The sequence below is a fragment of the Humulus lupulus genome, chromosome 2, assembly GCF_963169125.1.
Source record: "Humulus lupulus chromosome 2, drHumLupu1.1, whole genome shotgun sequence".
NCBI classification, from domain to species: domain Eukaryota; kingdom Viridiplantae; phylum Streptophyta; class Magnoliopsida; order Rosales; family Cannabaceae; genus Humulus; species Humulus lupulus.
This window is the reverse complement of record NC_084794.1, coordinates 8,401,868-8,414,063: the sequence shown is the minus strand read 5'-3', so window position 1 is coordinate 8,414,063 and position 12,196 is coordinate 8,401,868. Positions and strand designations below refer to the sequence as shown.

Here is a 12,196-nt window from a genome sequence, read left to right as displayed (position 1 = left end):
AGTTGATTAGAGAAAAAATTGATTTAGTGCCAAAGACAAACAAAAACCACATATCATAGCTCACATCCCTGGATTTAAGTCCTATCAAAAGAATTATGTACTTAATACTAATTACAAAGTGGAACTTGGAACGAATTTATGAATATGTCTAAATCATTTAGAAGCAGCTTTTGACATGCATAATATCTGGGGACTCTTCAAAGCTTGGCTTTAATTATCCCTGCTGAATATTTGGAGATCTGTTCTCATGAGTTATTGTAGTCGTCCTAGTGGGTCGTGAAATGAGAGAACAAGTCGGACTACGAGCATTCTTTCCCTGAATCTGCTTAGAGCCATTGTTCTTCACAGGTGGCTTATTAGGAGTTTGAGAGGATCTCTTCTCAACTTTAGTAGGAGTAGGCTTGCTTCTTAGATTAGGTGATTGAGGACGAGTAACTGGAGGAACCTGTAAAAAATGCCCACCAAAGAAAATATCAAGCCTTGTACTATATGGAGTCTAAGGGAGAGTGCAGAGAAAATACTGAGGTCTTTTTGGTTTATTTTTAAATTGAGGAAAAAAAAAATGTACCTTTTTAATCTCATTCTTTTGAGGTTTTCTTTGCTTATAAAAATCAGGCAATGGCCTGGCTTTGAAGCAAAGACTTGGATTTAACTTCCCAGCTGCTGTTTCTGGTTTGTCCTGCATATATGTTTTGGGCAGCAATGTTATTGTTATGGGCATCTACTGTACTTTTCAACCAATAATGAAAACTCAATCCATGTATTTATGGATAGCAATGTTATTGTGAGAGACAAACCTTGACTTTAGTCTGTAGCTGCTCTGTAATTGCCTCGTTCGCATTGAATTTTTCTTCTAGCTTCTGAAACAAATTAAAGAAGATTTGACATTGATAAGTTTAGTCCATACTGTATGTAAAAATTGACAATGATATTCAAACAATAACTATTAACAATAATATGGCAGAGTCTTGCCTCCTGTCTTCTTGCAGCTCTCTCTTCTGTTCTCAAGCTGAAAGGAGTCGATGAAAATGGGGACCGTGTTTTTTTTCTGCAACCACTCAAAAACTTTGAACAACTGGCCAAAGAAAGGAAAAACCAAAAAACAAATCAGAACTACTCAATACAAGAGTTTTTGTCAAAGTGACTTTGATTAATTCTTGTTACTTGTGGTATGTTTAGAGAGGCTTTAAAGTAGTTTTTGGCTTCAAATCAATTACTCATGTCCACAACTGCATCTTTCTAGCAGAACCCAGAAGATGGTATATTCTTAAAGCTGTTTGTATCAAACAAAATGCACAGGCTTTGCAATATAATATCACAAATATATATAATGAAAAAAGATTACTCTGTAGGAAGCAACCGCCATTTTGGTCCAGATGGTTTGATTCCTGAGGTTGGGGGATTGACTGGTGTTGCAGCCCTGTAAAGTCATAAAAATGAAGTTTTCTTACAGATGAGTTAATCTAAAACAAAGAAGAATTGAAAAAAATGGAATAGATAGTGAATTTTGTCATGTAGAACCTTCTGTTTGCCGAACAAGGAGTGTTTAGAGTCTGCTGTCGAACCCCATTCTTAGATACCTACAGTAATTTAAACACGATCTGTCTAAGCATACTTGAGAAAACTGATAAACAAAGTAATTAATGGGAAATGTTCAGAGAAGAAAGAGGTACCGTGTTTGGAGTTCTTAAAGGAGTGGAAATATCTTTATTTGCCTTGGAAGAACTGGCACCGACTCTAGAATTCTCAATCTTTCTAATGACTGATGAGGTTATTCTATTTAGTTCTCTAATGGGTGTGAAATTTATAGCCTTGTGAAGGGTTTTCGGAGTTGATCTCTTCTTATCTGTTGGCTCTAATGCAAGTCTTTTATTCAATGGAGTTGCAGTAGGAGCTGCAGATTTGGTTGATGATTTTGTGTGAGCTGCAGATTTGGTTGAAGATTTTGTAGAAGAAAGAGTTATTTTCTTCTTGGGAACTTCTCGTTCAGGCTGCAAGAAATGATCAAATTTCAGAAAGGAAAAAAATAATAATATAAAACATAACTTTGAAATGTAATAAACCAAACTGTCACCTTTGATATGGATTTTTCCAACTTTGCTGTCTCGCTTAACTCTCTCACTTTTTCCTCCTGGTTTTCAACATGGCTTGAAACTTCAACCCCAGTTACCACATCAGTAACTTCAACCTTTCTGCTGTCAAAATTTTCGATTTTTTCAACATTTGGACGATGCCCATTTCCGTTGACGACGAAAATTTTCTGTCCCAGTTCATCAACGACAGCTTCAAAGTTGGAAACTGTCGTTTTTGAATCTTGGGTTGGATCAGGTTTATCAGGAGCAGTGTTTGCTGATGCAGCTGCATTTTCCTTTTCAAGCAAGGCCGCTGCTGCAGCAGCTGCCTTTCGAGCTGCTAAGTTTTTGTAATGAGCTTCGAAGAAAGCTTTCTTCTGAGCCACTGAGCCTGGCTGAGAGAACCTCTCGGCCTCTTCAACGTAGCGGTTGTTAGAAAAGGTTGACCATTTCTCCCAAGCTAAGGACTCTGACATAAACCTCCCAAAAGAGACTGATTGCCCTAGTGCATGAATTGGGTTTCCCTGCAACACCCCCAGAAAGTAACAAAAAAATAATAATGGAGTTACTTAAAATAGCAAAGAAAAACACGAAAACCCATCATGTCTTTGATGATTTAGTCTCGGAAACTTACCTCATTGGCTTCACTGGGAAGACCAGAAGCATAAGAAAATGGCTGGACTTGCATGAGACAAGTTGGCTCTCCCATGTCTCTCAGAACTCAAAAGATCCAAATTTTACAACCCTTTTGGTTCTTCTATTCTTGTATCTATCTATTTGTGTGAGTGTGTGTTGTTTTTCTTTCTTTCTTTCTTTCAATCAAACGCTCAAATCATTTGAATTTGAAAATTTAAATGAAAAAAGCAAAAAATACCTCTACTCCATGTTGTGGGAAACAGTGGCTAAAACTAAAAGCATGAGGAAAATTGCAGCCTTTGGTATGAACCTTTTTATCTAGGTGGGGTCTCCTCCGACCATTGTTTTCGGAAGAACTTCAATCTTTTTCACCGTAGAGTGGAGCCCACATTTTGAATGCTTCTTCCCAAGTTCCAACGGCCAAATTTTGTGTTAATTTGAAATTTTTTAAAAAAGACACTTTTTTTTTTTTAAGAAAATGTTGTTATTGCCATTGCAGCTTGGTAAGTACTACAATTACGAATATGGTATTGGTGATTGAAAGAATAGGGACTGACTAGATTGTATATTTGAAGTTGAATAAACCTACTTTTAAGATGTGAAAGGTGGACTAAGTTAAGCAATTGAATTTTGTTTTTTTACCTAAAGAAAAATTGTTTAAGAGAGACAAATTTGACACTAATTAACATTAACCGATCGAAGAAGAAACAAGAAAGTTGTTTGTTGGTGGTTAGAATGTATAGAGATTGAGAGGGTGGAGATGTAATAAGCTGAACAACCAGTGGTTGCAACATTACCTTGGCAAGCCTAAATGTGTGTGCAGTGTGAAAGTGGAACTTAAGAATTAGATAGTTGGTAATTCATGTTTAACATTTTTGTTAAATATCAAACTTGGTTTACTGTTTTGAGTTAGGTCTATGAGGACATTAAGGTTTTTGAATTATATATATGACTAATGTTAAAGAATATTTATATAAAGTATAATCTATACGTTTTAATATTACGAAATTCATCAATATTAGTGTGTGGTGTTCAACATTAAATAATTCATAATAAATTTGATCAGTTGTTTATCATATTTTGTTTACATTTTTAACAACTCATTTTTGTCTTTATAAAACTTTTTAGTGACGAGTTTCGATTATCTTTCTCATTACTTTAGAGAAAGTGACTCATCAATTCAAGTACAAAAAACTTCCACTATCAGCTGGATTATTAGATCATAATTGCGTAGAGCATATGCAATTAGTTTATTTACTTTGATGTAAACTATAAAAATAAGTTCATTACTCGACAAGTACTTGTAAAAAAAATCAAATAATACTCGTATTAACAAAGAACTCTCAAAACCTCACAAACTATTAACAATGAATCTAGAAAGCCATCACTTCAAAAATAAGTAATTATAAAGTTTCAAAATCACAATTAGTTAAAATTAAACTCGTTTCATTGGTTCATATATCAAACGTTTTGGGGTCCAATATCACATTTAAGTAAAACAATCCTTAATTAAATTCAATTTACGTTTTGATTATGCTTGAAATTACTGTCTACATTGTCAAAACAAATTCCGTTTATAAATGAAATAATGCATTTCACTTGTAAAATTTATAACCATACATAAATAGTACAACATTACATCTCACATGTCAGTCCTCAATCAACACAGTGCATTTTAATTAATCAGTCATTAGTTTCAAAATATAAAGTTTGAGGTAAAGGTATTTGAATTAACTTTATTACAATTAGTTATTTAATTTAATTTAACTAACTATCAATTATTATTTACTTTTTTGGGCTCAATTCAAAAATAAATTGTAGGTGGGGGAATATTTATGGGTTTCGTTTGCTTTGTCGTTAAATAGGGTGATAAATTAATGATGAATGCCAAGTCAAGTTAACTTCAACCCAAAATCTAGTATTGGTGAAAAAACAAGATCATGTGACATCAAGCATATGTGGTATTCAATTTGTGTCCAAATCTTGACCAGATTGGATGGAGATTTCAAATTCAGTGTGAATGACGACTACTCACTCAAAAAACGACATGTCGTTTAGAGTTGACATCACGCACTCTCAGTCTCACTCAGCCACTCACCTTGTACATTTAAACGACATGTCGTTTACAATATAACTGAACCATGTTTTGTTCAACCATTAAAATGGCTTTTGAATAAATTATAGACACCAACCAACATGTAGCAAAACTGTTTGTTTAACTAAAACAACAACATCCTTGATATAACTGTTAAAAAAAATTATTTTTCCAGGACAAATCCTGTTAGATATACATAAAGTAAGCCTCTAAAAAAAGGTATAATTAGAAGAAAAATGACAAAAAGTTTATTTATGAAACTCTTACCAGTGAATTCACAAGAAGAAAGATCACAATGTTATCAAGGAATAGGCCTTTAACTCTTTGCAGTGAAACTCTGTATGGTCACCAATAACATTTGGCTCTGAAATACTTCAAGTACAATTGGCAGCATAATCTTTCTTTCCATGAAGTTCTCAATTTTCGCGCTCCATGGATGAACATTATGCAGCAGCAGCATCAGAATTATGAATACGCCAATCTTGACCGATCAATCCATCGATGAATAAGATGTCCTTCTCTTGCTTCTATGGTGTTTCGTTCGTGTGCCTTTTCCTTTACGAATTGAGCACAAGAACAACATAACCACCACAAAACCCAAACCAGAAAATGCCCACAAAACAATTATCCAGAACCGCATGGAGCGAAACTTGCTACCATCATTCTCGGCAGGCTCTGACAATTTCTTAGAATGAATTGATTCTGAATTGTTGTTGCTTTTCACAGCATGAGTTTCATCAACATGACCGAATTTCCTTGAGTATGCAATTTCCCTGGGAGTGTCCAATTTTGGGGCAGACAATAAACTGGGATCCTGGCATTTTCTTCGTTCATGGTGCAGGCGCAACCCATCGTTGATAGTCTTGATACATTCTATGCTAAGCAAATCCCTCTGAAATAATCCGTCGTCAATCTTGTCAAGTGTTGTAGGTTCGGGTGGATCTGGAAACTTGCCCCAGCATTTGTTGACCACATCAGTTTCCCTCCAATTTGCCTTGTCAAAGCTCCAATTACCAACATGAAACTCCAATCCATAGTGGAAAACTCTGTAATGGACATCAGGTTGAGGAACATACCCTGGGTATATCATGATCTCGCCACTAATTTGATGCCGTAAACCCAACTGCAGACAGTAAAGAAGTAAATGAGAACTGTATCAAGAAATACTAGTAAAAGCAAGCAAAACTTTTAGATAGATAAATACCTCTGCAGCTCCAAATGAGTAGCCATACATCTCACTTATCCACCCGGATGAATATATATCGCCAGTGAAATTCGTACCATAATGACTTCTATCGGCGCGTACTTCTTCAGTTTTATGCAACCACAGTAAAGCGAATCTTCGGAGGTCATCTATGTGCATGATGATTACACCCCCAACCTTATCACAGGCCTCGGGATGGCTAGTATGGAGTTGTGCGAGCTCATTGTCACAGCCAATAAGATATCTAAGATGTACGATGCATAAATTAGAGAAATGAGCAAACCATAAAGAGACATTTAATTCGAGTTTCTAAACAGTAAGTATGGAAATGGAAGGCATCGCTTTTTTGCTTACTCGTAGGGAGTTGAAACTGGGCGCCCACGTCCTGCATTAAATTCCCATGGAGTAATTGGACCTCTGAGTATCATATCAGCATCAAGAATTACTATATACTCTGCATCAATCTCAGTATGATGAAGCCAGTGAAGTACAGCAGCTGGTTTATTGATTGCTGGATACCTGATATGGGAAAGAAAAAAAAAAGTGTGAATTTTCTGTGCTAAAATGGAGAGGTGAAAGTATAAGTATCAGTTCAATATTCAAATTTTTAAAAAGATAATTGACAGAATTTTGTAAGTAGCAGACGATAGAACAGAAGATTCCATCTATTAATTGTAAGGAACTTGAGATATAGTACAAGCACACTCAACTTAAGATGACCAAAAACATGTTTTTTGCTAAATAACTGAACATCTAATCTAGCTGGACTTAGCAGACTTTGCTAAATAACTTTTATATATAGAGTACTGAGGTCATATAGTGAAGTAAATTAAAAGTGAGCAAATCTTGTGCACTTAAAAAGTCTATTCAGCAAAGTCTTAATTTGGAGTTAACAGGGGGCTACTTCATGGTCTAGTTCACCCCATCAGTTTCAGATGGATATCTTATCATATGTTCGAGTAACAACTTAAGGTGAAGATAATAGAATTACCAATCGCCCGTCAATGGATGCCGACTCATGGAAGGGACTACATGAGTGGGTGCTAGATCAATGCCCTTATATTTCTGCAAATCTTCATCCGTACAGCTAAGAAGTCGCGTAATTTTTCCAGGCTGACCGCTCAGCTGGAAACTATGCATGAGTCCTACAGTCTGCCAATCGAAGTAAGGTGTACATTCGGTGGAGAATAAAGTATGGATTTTTGGATGTGGCTTCTCAGCATCGTCATTGACTTGCGGCTTTTGTCTATCCTCCATAAATTCCAAACTCGCTGGAGACAAACGTTTCGGCATTGTCAGTTCAGCAAATTTCTTGCTCTTTAGAAAACTCAAGTACTTTGACCAACCCGGCTTAGAACAGCCATTTGCTGCATGTTGTGCTAAAAGACCGTCATTTAAAGTGTTAATACATTCTATGCTAATATACAAAGCCCGCTTTTTGTTCGGATCAGGTTCCATTAGCTCTATCTGCACCAAAAAAGAATCTCAGATGTCCACTATGAAGAACTATAATACAGTTTTCTCTTAATTAAAATCTTTGGTTACATACCTCTCTAGGATAAGGAGGTTCAGGGAAGAGTTTCCCACATTTGTATACTATATCATCTTCGTGGTGTTCTAATTTGCTAAAAGACCAATTCCCCACTTGAATCGGCAAGCCATAATGAAGAAGAATAGGCTCAACGCCTTCTCGTGGAACATAACCTGGGTATAACATCAGATGATCATTGATCTTGTGTCGAAGTCCTGCCTAGAAAACAAGGAGGATACCAAAGAAAGTGAAAATAATTAGTACTGAGCACATTAAAGTAAAGAGGTAAACTCTTGGAAAGAACATTGTTCTAACTTACTTCTGCAGCACCAAAAGAGTATCCATACATCTCACTGATCCATCCTTTCCCATAAATGTCACCAGTAAAATTTTTACCCCAGTGTGCTCGGTCTTCTCGCACTTCTTCTGTTTTCGAAAGCCACAAGGGTGCCAGTTTCCGAAGATCATCGATATGCATAGCTAGAAGCCCACCAACTTTATCACAGAGTTCAGGGTGTTTAGTGTGCATTCCAGCAAGAGCATTATCGCAACCAACCAAGTACCTGAAAGAGAAATTCATTAGGGAGAAAAAAGAAAAAGAAAACCTAAAATTTAAGATGCAAAATGCATCTCCTGCTTCGAAAATTCCTTAAGTAGTTCATAAACTAAAGTCAAAACACCAGACTAAACATATCTAAGGGATTGGACATTCAACATCAGTCAAGTCAGCATTCATCTTAATTGGTTGAAGTTGACTAGATAAATATCAACTGCAAACCTTACAGTCAAAGCAATCTAATTTCATATGCTGATGGCTTAATAAGATTAGCAGAATCACAGTTGGCCTTGACATTGAAGTAAAGGGAATTGAAAGAAAGAAAGAAATACCCATAATATGCAGCAACAGGTCTGCCTTTCTCAGCACCAATTTCCCATGGTATAATTGGGCCTCTTATGATCATGTCAGCATCCAAAATCACGACCCAATCAACATTTTCTGCATCTTTACTATGTTTTAGCCAGTGAACTACTCCAGCTGGTTTGTTAATTGCAGGGTACCTGACAACCCATGCATACACACATACGTACGTAAAAAACATTAAAATCATTACTACCGTGAAAGAGGAAAAGAACCATTGAAGACTAAACCCAAATTTGGAAGTAATTGAAGTAATTAATAAACAAGCATAGTCTTGATTTTAATACTCCTCCCTAAACCCAAAAACAACATATTAAAAGAAAGCAGAGACAATTGATTACCAGTCACCAGTTTTTGGGTGTTTGCTCATAGAAGGGACCTCAAAAGTGGGAGCCAAATCCATTCCTCTGTACTTCTTCTTCTCCTGGTCTGTGCAGCTGAGGAGACGGGTAATCGGGCCGGGTTGACCCGACTTCTTGAAGCTGTGAACAAGCCCGACTGTTTGCCAGTCAAAGTAGTTCTGGCACTCCACAGAGAAGAGCGTGTGGATTCTCCATGGAGCCTCCTGCTTCGTTTCAACACTCTCAACCCCATGAAAGCAGAGACTCGCCGCCACCACCGCCACCCAAACCAAGAATTCAGCCATGATTGGTCGAAATTAAGGCCGGAGCTCAAATGGGTTTTGTCTCATAGATCTAAAGTTTACAGCTTTTTTGACCCAAACAACCAAAAATAAATAAAAATCAGAGACGGAGCTTTGTTTAAGTCAAACTCTCGTTTTTTCCCTAGATGATCTTATTATATAGACTTCTATATAGTCTTAGACTATGGATAGTGGGAGAAAAATGCAATTAAATAAACAAAAATTATCTCTTTCTCTTCTCATTTTTATAATTATTTTCTTTTTTTACTGAAGATCTGCTCTTTCTCCTGTTTTGATTAATCGTTTGGAATCTGCGAAAACGAAAAGGGATATAAACACGTGTATTGTATATGAGTTAGTGTTGGGTTGACATTTTTTTATTATGTTATGTTCTATTGCTATGGATCTTAGTAACGCGCTTTCTTACAGAGATTGCACTACACGCTCTCTATTGGCCTTGTTAGGCTGCTTTTATAAACTTTCAGTCTTTGACTGTATTTAATTCAAGAGCGACGCACTATGATTTGATAATATTGAAGGTAGTTTTTAAGTAAAAATTCTACACATAGTATTATAATTTTTTTTTTAGTAAAACTATATAAATTTTTAATAAATAATTAATAAGATTTCTATGTAAAAAGTTCACATTTTAAATCTTACCTGTGAGACTCCTTGTATTCTCGAGCCGTTAATAGTTTTCAGTGCGATTTTTTTTATAACGGTGTATATTGTAACTATTTAGAGCATCCTGCAATTTTTTATAAAATTTCAAATAGTACCGAAAACTAAGTTCAAACATGTTATTGCACGCGTGACTTAATTTTTTTTATGCGCGTAGAAATCAACATGTTTGAAACTAATTTTCGGTAGTAAATTATTCAGAATTTTTTAAAAATTTGTAAGATGTTCTAAATAACTACAATATACACAATCATAAAAGAAATCGTAACCAAAAATTATTTACGGATCGATAAACACTGAGAACTCTACCAATAAAGCTTAAAACCAGCCCCTATACAAAAAATTATCCAAAAATATACAGCTAATATTATTTGATTGAACGGTTAAAAAAAGTCAAAATGTTGTTAAATTTATGCTAGTTTGTATGATCAAATTGTTTCCACGAATGCTAATTAAAACAAAAAAATGTTCCCATGAACATATTTCACATTAATATCTTATTAATTGTAACTAATTGTCTACATTATAAACCAGAGAGAAAGGCGTGCAATCGTACAATATTGAAAATTGTCATAGAAAAGTTTTCGTCGATCCAAATATATAATAGTCTTTTATTTAATATAATAAACTACAAATAATCTTTTACAAAAATAATAATCAACAAATATTGAGATGTTGAAATACGTGACATAATCATATAATAACAACAATAGCACACCAACAATAGAATACGTATAAAACGACCAAAAATTTTGAAACGACAATGAGCTTGAGAAATCACGCCAACTTGGAAACCATGAGAAAAAGCTAGTTAAATGTTAAAAAACGACATGTTTCATACCATACTAAAACAAAAATTAAGGAAACGACATGAATAGAGCCAATAGAACGACATAGTTTGAAAGAAATCATAATTATAAACAATAAGACTATGTCAGAATATTAGTTGACAAAACAAACGGTTTCAATTTTTTTAAAAATTAATAATTCTATAGATTAAAAGGCATATTCTTACCTACCCAATAGGTATTACAATCAAATGCATCTCAAACTCTAAATTTTATCAAAGTAATAGGCCACTAGATTCCTCTTATGAAAAACAAAGTAGCAAAGTTCACACCATACCATCTATGATAGTCGGTACTCAAACACAATCAATATAATAGTTTACAAATATCCACAAACCAGAGGACCTTATTAAAAAATATAACCAAAAATAGAACAACAAAGGGCCCATCTTGAAGCACAACACCAACACAAACACCCGATCCCGTTCCACTATCAGTCAAGCAACAAAATCCATTAGAGCTTAAGAGTAAAGGCCTATTAAATTGGGCACAAACTACTGCCCCCGAAGCAACCCCACCACAAGTCAAGCACCCATCCACCCGTGCAAAGGCCTCCATCCTTCAAGAATGTGTTGAGCAATGCTAGCGAGTGCCTAGGCCTAGCAGAAAGCACACCCTAACGCACTAACACCAACGAAGATCAAAGCCCAAACCCCTACCACCATAACCTTCCGAGATCGCATGTTGTAGAGACCGCACCTCCGTCACAACTCCTTGTCACACCCCCACCAGGAAGGCCGCATCATCCCCTCTCGGCTAGGGCATACGCTGGCAACAGACATCCTAGCCGAAAAAGGAGAAGAAAACTAAGGGAGAAATCCTTGAGTGACTTGGCACAAGAGAAAAAAAATTAATTGAAAAAAAATATATCATATTTTAATTTTGTACAAGCATAACATGTTGAGACTTGAAGCTTGCATCTCCTACATAAAAAAAACGAAGGTGTCCCTTAACTTAATCCGTATTTATTTAACTATAATACTTAATAACATTTAAAAATAATATAGATATTAAAAATGACTATAAATTATAATAAAAGACAAATAAAAAATAGATTCACAAATAAGAAAATTGAACCAAGAGAATAATGCAAAAACACAGTGGAATAAGGCATTTAGGAACTACACAAGTCTAATGGCATGTATTTTAAGTAAGAGTACTTTTGTCTTTAATGATTTTTTTTAACTAAGTAAGAAGACTATTTTTTATGCCTATTGAAATAATTGAAGTTTATTCTAAGTAAGAAGACTATTTGGAAACTAATAAATAATGAGCTTAAAACTCAAATTCATAATTTTCGAATCTAACAATTATATATCATGTTAATACAATCATAATTAAATATAATAAGAATCATAATAAGATTAGCTATAAAACTATCTCAAACATCCTTATATTTGTCACATGATTATTAAAGTTTTCTTTACGAAAAAGAATAATACGGATGTAAATAACAATGATATGTGCATTTAAAATATATACTCAAACATTATCATAACACTACTTTTTTAAATAATAAATCTTAATATAATTAACTTAATCTGTCTAATGTTTAGTTGCATAATTT

General features: G+C 34.8%; 2 protein-coding genes across 3 annotated transcripts; both read right to left on the bottom strand.

Annotated features, from left to right (window-relative positions):
- Positions 1 to 38: 38 nt before the first annotated feature.
- On the bottom strand, positions 39 to 3,002 carry LOC133817154 (protein WVD2-like 7). 2 transcript variants are annotated; one of them, XM_062249571.1, is made up of 9 exons: positions 2,707 to 3,002; positions 2,075 to 2,596; positions 1,674 to 1,991; positions 1,522 to 1,580; positions 1,346 to 1,420; positions 973 to 1,048; positions 798 to 860; positions 569 to 679; positions 39 to 445 (listed from the first exon to the last, which is right to left on the bottom strand). In XM_062249571.1, exons 1-9 carry the CDS (start codon positions 2,779 to 2,781, stop codon positions 215 to 217), a joined length of 1,530 nt encoding a protein of 509 aa, XP_062105555.1. In that variant the 5' UTR covers positions 2,782 to 3,002; the 3' UTR covers positions 39 to 214. The 2 variants fall into 2 exon arrangements, with proteins under 2 accessions (XP_062105555.1, XP_062105554.1); XM_062249570.1 differs by having other exon boundaries at positions 973 to 1,075; positions 2,707 to 3,000.
- Positions 3,003 to 4,905: 1,903 nt separating this feature from the next.
- On the bottom strand, positions 4,906 to 9,429 carry LOC133817152 (peptidyl serine alpha-galactosyltransferase). The gene is made up of 8 exons (XM_062249568.1): positions 8,799 to 9,429; positions 8,427 to 8,597; positions 7,858 to 8,101; positions 7,557 to 7,757; positions 6,999 to 7,474; positions 6,362 to 6,526; positions 6,008 to 6,251; positions 4,906 to 5,926 (listed from the first exon to the last, which is right to left on the bottom strand). Exons 1-8 carry the CDS (start codon positions 9,101 to 9,103, stop codon positions 5,294 to 5,296), a joined length of 2,439 nt encoding a protein of 812 aa, XP_062105552.1. The 5' UTR covers positions 9,104 to 9,429; the 3' UTR covers positions 4,906 to 5,293.
- Positions 9,430 to 12,196: the final 2,767 nt, after the last annotated feature.

Coding starts and splice junctions, on each gene's coding strand:
- LOC133817154 (XM_062249570.1), bottom strand. CDS start 2,781: ATGGGAGAGCCAACTTGTCTCATGCAAGTCCAGCCATTTTCTTATGCT. Junction 1,581..1,673: donor CTTTAAGAACTCCAAACACG/GTACCTCTTTCT, acceptor AAATTACTGTAG/GTATCTAAGAATGGGGTTCG. Junction 1,076..1,345: donor TGGCGGTTGCTTCCTACAGA/GTAATCTTTTTT, acceptor TTCTTTGGCCAG/TTGTTCAAAGTTTTTGAGTG.
- LOC133817152 (XM_062249568.1), bottom strand. CDS start 9,103: ATGGCTGAATTCTTGGTTTGGGTGGCGGTGGTGGCGGCGAGTCTCTGC. Junction 7,475..7,556: donor AACCTCCTTATCCTAGAGAG/GTATGTAACCAA, acceptor TTTTTGGTGCAG/ATAGAGCTAATGGAACCTGA. Junction 6,527..6,998: donor CATCCATTGACGGGCGATTG/GTAATTCTATTA, acceptor TTCCCATATCAG/GTATCCAGCAATCAATAAAC.